The sequence below is a fragment of the Onychostoma macrolepis genome, chromosome 07, assembly GCF_012432095.1.
Source record: "Onychostoma macrolepis isolate SWU-2019 chromosome 07, ASM1243209v1, whole genome shotgun sequence".
Classification (NCBI taxonomy): domain Eukaryota; kingdom Metazoa; phylum Chordata; class Actinopteri; order Cypriniformes; family Cyprinidae; genus Onychostoma; species Onychostoma macrolepis.
Genome location: NC_081161.1, coordinates 16146621 through 16154738, shown reverse-complemented (window position 1 = coordinate 16154738; position 8118 = coordinate 16146621). Strand labels below are relative to the sequence as shown.

Here is an 8118-nt window from a genome sequence, read left to right as displayed (position 1 = left end):
TTTTTATGCCAATATTTGCAGTTTTATTATTTAATGACATATGGAACTGAGCAGGTGCAATATGTACAAAATCAAACAGACAAATGAAACAGAACTAATGTTTTTGCCCCCTTGTTTCACATTAGGGCACATGATCCTAACATCAGCGGCCCATTAAGGACTGAGATTGCTACCATACTGATACCTCTGAATATTATAACTAGAACAGACCAAGAAGGAGCAATAAAAGAAAGAAACACTGACAAAGGGGAAGTGAAAGGTTAAGAGGGGTGAAGGACAAACTGCACATGTAAAGCCTAGCACAGAGCATCAAATTAGGCACAGCAGGATTGCTTTACATGAAAAGTGACCGTTACACTCCGTAAGCAACTAATCTAGACAAATGTGGTTTTCTCTAAGTGCAAAACCAGCAGAGAGGGTGAATTACCAAACTAAAACCGTCCTAAAAGGCATAACAACTTGATACAACACATGTGGTTAGTCTGCCACAAAACTCTCCAGATGGTAAAACAGAAAAAGCTATATAAGCCTTTGATTACACATTTATGTCCAAAAGGCAAAACAAGACAAAATTATGACCAATTAAGCTCTTTGTATGGAAGTATGGAACTAGAAAGCCGCTAAAGATTACCACTGTGTTTGTCTACTACGGGGCATTTTCCCAACCTCTTTTATTTGATTTTTTTTAGAACTACTGAGATATCTTTGAAAAGCTGCCTCTCGTGCCATGTTTGATAAGCAGTGCATGAAAATGTAAGTATAAGACATTTGGCATATCATCTATACATTGATCAGAGCTCAAAATAAGGAGTTTTTGGAAGAGCAAAGTTAATGAAGAAATATAAAACCAATAGATACGTATAAATGACACCAGCTGACTCTGATTTTTAAAGAAAAAACTAACAATTTGTTCACTCGGATTGCCATTAAATGTGTTTTTTAAGGCTTGGTACATGACCTCTTCAACTGATTTATAACTGACAGAAAAATGATATAATGCAATTTTATGCATTTTGTTAGAATGTATCCTGTGTGATTTAAACACACAGTTTCTCAACATGCCAGTTTCAGATATGGGTCAGAACAAATCCTTCATTCTAAAGCTCAACACCTTCAAAAAAAAAAATTAAAATAAACATGTAAACAGTAAAAAACAGCAAGATTGTCAATCGGTTTGTTCAGAGAGCAACATAATGCACTTTAACACCACAGTAAGTGAGGGGCAGAACTGAGCGAATCCACAATGTAAACAAAACGTGGAACAGAGGCAGTAATCAGAGTGACGGAGCGGTTCGGATATGTTGATATATTGTGCTACGCTAATGAAAACGTGATAAAGTCACACTGAATTTACGGTCTGAATTAATCGCTTCTTTAGTTTGTGTAGGAATTGTTTCAATGATGCTGTATCGTTTCAAGGCGGACTGGCTTAAAGCACTTGTTTTTCTTTTTGGGGTCATGAAGCTATATAAATCAAGGGAAGAAAAGGAAAAACACAATACCACATTACATGGTAAGCTCTGACAATGACAATCACTTAAATGAAAAAGCATCAAATATTAGCAATTAAATGGACTGCTTAATGTGGGCATAGTTAAATTTGCATCCATGCTTTTGCCCAGTGCCATCTTCCTCCAAATGGAAGTGTGCGCTTACATGATACTGAATTGCAAGAATATGTTCAAATGGAAGAATTCTGGGAAACCAAGTGCAAGAGCTTCTGGTTGAACCACCTCATGGAAGATTTTTGCAAAGAGGCCATCAAGGACAGAATAAAGACATGTTTAGCAAGAAAGAGAGACAATGTTGCTGAAGATGGCGAAAAGAAAAAGCTAGTGGAGGCAACAAGTGAACTTTTTTTTGCAGAAACATTCAAGTTACAGTTTTTTCCCGAAATATACTACATTATAGGCCTACAATGCTGGAGTATTGCCTTATTTGACGGGTCGCCTACTTGTACTACACTACAGATTTTCCATGTAAGGAAGACAGCGGAGGATCCACGCAAATCTACAAATCTACCAAAAAGGTGTCTGGTTAAATTAGTATGACGTGTAAAAGAAAGTGAAGATGACTCTAGTTGAGCCAGCTGTTCTTCATGACCACATATGCTGTGGATCAGGCTGGTGAAAAATCAGTGGCTATTTCCACAGACACAAAAAGTGACCTATACAGTATTGCTGTATGCTTACATCTTTGAGACACTTATTTAAAGGCCATTTACTTCCATGTTTCTAGTCCCATGATGTCCTTTTACTATCCAGACAATAACATATAAGATAAGGACAAACTCGGACACTAAACAACACCCAACCGTTTCGACGAGAAACACCAAGGACATAACTGGGTTAAGAGCCACAGACACACGAAAAAAATAACAGAATGGCTGAATGGTTCGTCTTTTTTTGTTTTTTTTCTCTTTCATTTTTTTTTCTTTTTTTACAAATGGACGCATAAAATTCAAGAGTTAAATTACTGTACATAAAAAAGAAAGTCACAAAACACTATTAGTGCTGGTTGATGAGTTCATTACAGCTAGGTTTTTTTTTTTTTTGTCATTAATACTAGCCTACTAGTTGGTGAGACACCAAGGCCACGATAAACACATCAATGACCAACGGAGTAAAGCTTCCTACTTTTGGTGTGCGAGAGGCCACAAATCCCAACATACTCTTCAAATATTCAAAAAACAGAGACAACAAATGCAATATAATATCTTTGGGTATGTTTGTATCTATTACACATTTAAATCTTCTAAATCCAAACGAAAGTTTAAGGGAGTTTAAATATCAAAAATCGCATGTAAAATGTTCAAAATGCAAGGCTTGGTTCCTCGGGTCGCGTTTGTACACTTCCTTTTGAAGGAGTGAACTAAACGGGGAACCTTTGTTCCAGTAAGGCCACATCTAATAGAAGAGCACGTCTCCAAATCATCCGCTTTTGAGACCATTTCAAATTTTAAAAAATGCAAATGGACGTTTAGGAAGACAAACAACTGAATTTGAGAAAGGAAACAGTAAAAAAAACGGCACTAAAACTGTAGGAGTCTAAACTCGTGTCCGAACTTTAACGTTACAAATATCCAACTACAGCGAACTTTCTGATATTGATATGTGAGATCCTACCAGTGCTCTAAAACAAGTCAACTACACTATGGCTACCGTATCGAAGAGACACGTTGCACCTAAAGCCTCTATTTTGTATTTTCTGGTTTAAATTCCCAAATAAGACAGAAAGATGGCATTGTTCCTTTCGTGAGATCTAGACACATCGATGAAATGCTTAAAGGAAGCGTAGCGCATATTGTAATGCAGGCAAGGCAGAGGCATTGCTTAAAGCTCTTTTCTTTTTAAAGACTTCATAAAAACGAAGGATAAAAAAAACAGGCCCTCTGAGTTTCTTCCAAATGAAAAATGAAAACGACTAAAATGAATGGAAAACAAAAAAGGGGGAAAGAAATAATGGTTTTACAAAATACAAAGTATCAAAACTGAAGGAGTCCAACCAAACAGATGTATATGAAAGTAGCTATATACAGAAAAAGCTCAGAGGAGGAACAGAACCTATTTGGTAACAAAAGCGTACTATAATGTTTGATATAAAAAAGGTATGGAGGGAAAAAAAAAAAATTGTACCTTTACTAAAGCTTATACAATATCCTTGGTCCATAAAAACTGTCATCTCACAATTTCAATGTGACCCTTTTCCTAAGAGTTTAGACCTCCCAGGCTATGATACATCTCACCCAATCGCACACACACACAGACCGGAAGGAAGAAACGTAAGAGACTGAACATCATTTTCAGTCGACGCATTTTGTACACGGCTGATGTATCATTGCTGTGGTCTCGTCTCCATGTCTTCTACACCTGTTGACAGGTGCTGGTGTTTCCTTTCAGGCATTGTCTATTGCTAGCACCAGACCGGCTCCTTACAGAAAACCACAAGAGGGCACAGGAGAACCATTCTCAAATATTTTGCCCTCGCCACAGGTTTTGCCTTTTTCGCCCATCTATCCCTTGTTTTTCATCTCCGGGATTTTATGTTGAAATTCAATATGCAGCACTTTTACAAACAGTTCGTAGTCTGTTGAATTTGTTTCACGCATAGCACATTGTGAGTTTGTGAGCGCTGCTGCGTGTGTTATAACACCACAGCCGCGGCTGCATTAGAGGACGACGCTGTGACGGCGTTAGATGTGCTGTTGGCACCGTAGGGTGCCGTTTCTCCGTTCCCTCCCGCGCTGTTGCCGGTCGTGGAAAGCAAGCTGGTGTTGCCCGTTCGGAGGATGGCGCCGGCCGCGCTGCAGTGTGGACGGGGACCGGGTTCGGGCGTGTATGTGAACGTGAGCGTCGTGGAATAGATGATACCGTCGTTACGGACCAGCGTTACAGGGACTTGCACCGGCTGCCGCACCCACCGCCAGCCCTCGCGGAACGCCGAGATGTCTGGGACGACGCACAGCATGCTCTCGCCACACCTTTAGAGGAAATATCATGTCTATTAATAATTCAGTCTGTCACTGCCTGCAATATGTTTAACTGACAGCAGTAATAAAAGTACATATTTTTCTTTAACGACCACATGAGGCTTTAAACAATACGTGTGGGGTCTTGTTCACAAGGTTTTACAAGGCAGAGGCACTTCACTCAACTTATGTCCTGTCAAAGCTTAACATCATTTACTGCTGCATTTAACAGGTTTATAAGGATTTAGGACTCCCTTGTGAAAATATAGTGCGCTTTACTGTATTGAATGTACTTCAAATCTTAAGGGGTTTTTTATGTAGTTTAGTTTGCAGATTATATAATATTAATTACAAGGACTCTTTCTTAACACAGCACAGTGCACTTTTTAAAAAGTGCCAAGGTTTACAAGGTTATATATTATATATTTGTCTTGTATACAATTTTTAAGTATCTTTCAGTTTACTATAAACACTTGTCAGTACATGCTCTTTAACCATATTTCAAAGACAATAAAAGAAATTATGATATATGAAAGACAGATTAAGTGGGTCAAAAGCACTTTACAAATTCATCTAATTGCATTTAATATAAATGCAAACTATAATAAATTTTAATTTAATCGCAATTGACATTAAGCAATACATTGTTTGGTAACACATACATAATTCGATAGTTTGATAGTCCACTTCAGACATTCTACTAACAGTAAGTAGCTTTGCAACTACATGTCAACTAGCAGTCATTCGAGTATTAGTAGACTGTCTGCTTAATGTCTTCTAACACTTTATTTTGATGGGTCCATAACATACAATAAACTGACTATGAGAAACTTTGCAAGTATCTGTCGACTTATTCTACTAACCCTAAACCTAACAGTCCACTCTGAGAGTTAGTAGACATGTAGTTGCAAATTAATGAGAATTAGTTGACATGTAGTTGTAAAGTTACTTACAGTTAGTAGAATGTATAAGTGGATTATCAAAATAAAGGTGTAACCCATTATTCTTTTAAAGTATATTATTTCTGTAATAAGTACTTATTTTTAACAAGGGCCACATCAGATGTTAAACTAAAACTTATTCATACGCAACTTATTTTACATTTTAGTATAGAAATCAAATTTTACACTGATATGAATTTCATTAACTGTAAAATGACTGACTTGTTAGATCAATAAGGTGAACTAAAAGAGGAATGATTTAAGTCATGAAATATATAAAGGTCTACATGAAAAAGTAGAATCTTTGCCTTTGAAATGTTATTGCATAAGAGTACAAGCATTCAGTTGGAAAAGTAATAGGATACAAATTCCTTAAGTATAATAATGTAGAATTATTCAAGTATTTTACATTCCTTTTAAAGAATTGCGCTTATAAACATTTGTATTAAAGGTCTTTAGTTGCCTGTTTATAACTGTATTCATTAAAAGTCCGACTATAAATGTATCCGTTCATAGATTAACAGAATTTCAAAACCTCTTGGATTTATATTCCCTTTTGCCATATGGATATCTTTTCAAATAACATACCTGTACATGGTTTCTGCCTCTACATCACCAAACCACACCCGCAGATTTGGAGTGAAGTTCTGTCCTGTCAGCTCCAGCATTGCTACGTCTCCTCCACCATTTAACTGCTCACACACACATACAGTGTACACACATTAATCAACCGCAGGCAGAGACTTGTGAGTGGACAATGTAAGTAAGCTTCTGTAAAAAGCCTGTGTGTGTGTGTGTGTGTGTGTGTGTGTGTGTGTGTGTGTGTGTGTGTTACCTGTAAGCTCTCGACCACAGGCACGGGTGTGACGGGGGTGTATACAGGGCCCATGCCCTCATAGAAGGTGTATTCTGCTTTATCAGTGCTGATGATTGTCCAGGAGGCACCATCATTTATCATCTCCTTATTTGGTTCCTTTGGGCATGGAGTAGCCTAAACACACACACACAAAACACACATCAAAACTCTGAACTCAAAAATAGCAGTTTACAAAGAAAAATATTAGGTATAATATACAATCAACTAGCCATTATCGCTAAATAAATTCACAAATCAGGGGTCTTGTATCACCCTGAGGGAGTTTATTTTGTGATAATGACAAAAAGACTTCTTCCCATTTCTTAGACGGTTCCTTACATAAATAAATACGTACATGGATGTGGAATTTTTTTAAATAATTGATTATTTTGCTAGATAAACAAAAAATAATGTTTCCACTAAGAAAATTCGTTACAATATAAAATCCATATATTAATATTAATCTGTCATCAAATTTACTTTTAATGGAGAAGTTAGTTCAACTTTAGCACATATTTTGTGACTATGTCTGTTTTTTTTGTTTTTGTTTTCTTAATTTACCTGCAAGCTTCTAGCCATCAATCAAAGATTTTATGTCTACCATACATATACACACATACACATATACAGTGCTGCTTAAAAGTTTGTGAACCCTTTAGAATTTTCGATATTTCTGCATAAAAATGACCCAAAACATAATCAGATTTTTGCACAAGTCCTGAAAGTGAAAGCCAAAGAGAAGCCAATCAAACAAATGAGACAAAAATATTTTCACAAACTTTCAAGCAGCACTGTATGTATGTATGTTTTATTTGGGTACATGAAAATGGACAAAAAAAACTACAAAATGCTTTCGATACACTTCAAGAAAAGTGTACACAAGTAATGTTAATAGAATACATATCTCCAACTTTAAACAACAAGCATACTGTAACTCAGACTGGCGAAAAATAAAAACTCAAACTGAAGACACCATTATTAGCACAGTGAAATGCATTTACTCCACTCACTTGAAATTGGATGATCCTCTCTTGAGAAAGGCACAGGTACATCCTCTCCGTATCCTTCAGGTAAAAGGCACACTTATGCAGCTGGGAGACAGGGTCATCTGCATCCAGCAAGGCGGTCTGCTTATCCACCTTACGGATAATCTGTGTGTGTGTGTGTGTGTGTGTGTGTGTGTTCAGGAAGAAGACCGGCAGGGAAGAAGGGAAGGAAGTGAAGTTGATAAGAGTATCAGTAGAAGTATCATAAATATCAGGATGACAACATTGTGCTGTCTTCATGTACCCAAACTGCTTTCTTCACAGCAGTGACTGATCATGACCCCAAAGACTTATATATAAACTGTCTGTTAATTATATATACTGTCATCTGACAGAAAAAAACAGAGGATAATAGAGAGAAATGATAACATGGAGATGAACAGAGACACACATTGACATGGGCTTACCAGTCGAGGAAGAGCCATGCCCGTCACAGAGCACACGAGTTTGACAGTTTGGCCATAGTGAATGTAGCCGTCTCGCACAGTGAACTCCTCTCCCTCAGACTCTTCATCATCCACTAAAATATAATTTAACAAGACTAAACTTATCCTGTGTGATCGGACCTTTCATGAATGTCAAAACACCAACATTTCAGTGTAAATAAAACAATGGCATTTTTACATTGGCATGTATGTTTTAACATTACATCCAAATACACTATCAGTAATAAAGAACAGAGAAATTAATCGATCATTCTTTCTTGTCAGAATTGTTGTTTGATGGACATAATAGACAGTAACAGGTCTTCTGCATTTACACCACCTAATACACAACAGTGGCAATCATGTTTTCCTAATGACAAGC

At 37.0% G+C, this 8118-nt stretch overlaps 1 protein-coding gene across 1 annotated transcript in view; it reads right to left on the bottom strand.

Moving 5' to 3' along the window:
* Position 1: 1 nt before the first annotated feature.
* rbpjb (recombination signal binding protein for immunoglobulin kappa J region b) overlaps positions 2-8118 on the bottom strand; it is a 51498-nt gene continuing 43381 nt past the window's right edge. Inside the window, exons 7-11 of the mRNA XM_058780539.1 lie at positions 7719-7831; positions 7276-7416; positions 6245-6400; positions 5998-6101; positions 2-4480 (exon numbers count right to left, since the gene is read on the bottom strand). Of these exons, the coding sequence (XP_058636522.1) occupies positions 4144-4480; positions 5998-6101; positions 6245-6400; positions 7276-7416; positions 7719-7831 (851 nt within the window). The 3' untranslated portion in view covers positions 2-4143. The remainder of the gene's footprint in view (positions 4481-5997; positions 6102-6244; positions 6401-7275; positions 7417-7718; positions 7832-8118) is intronic.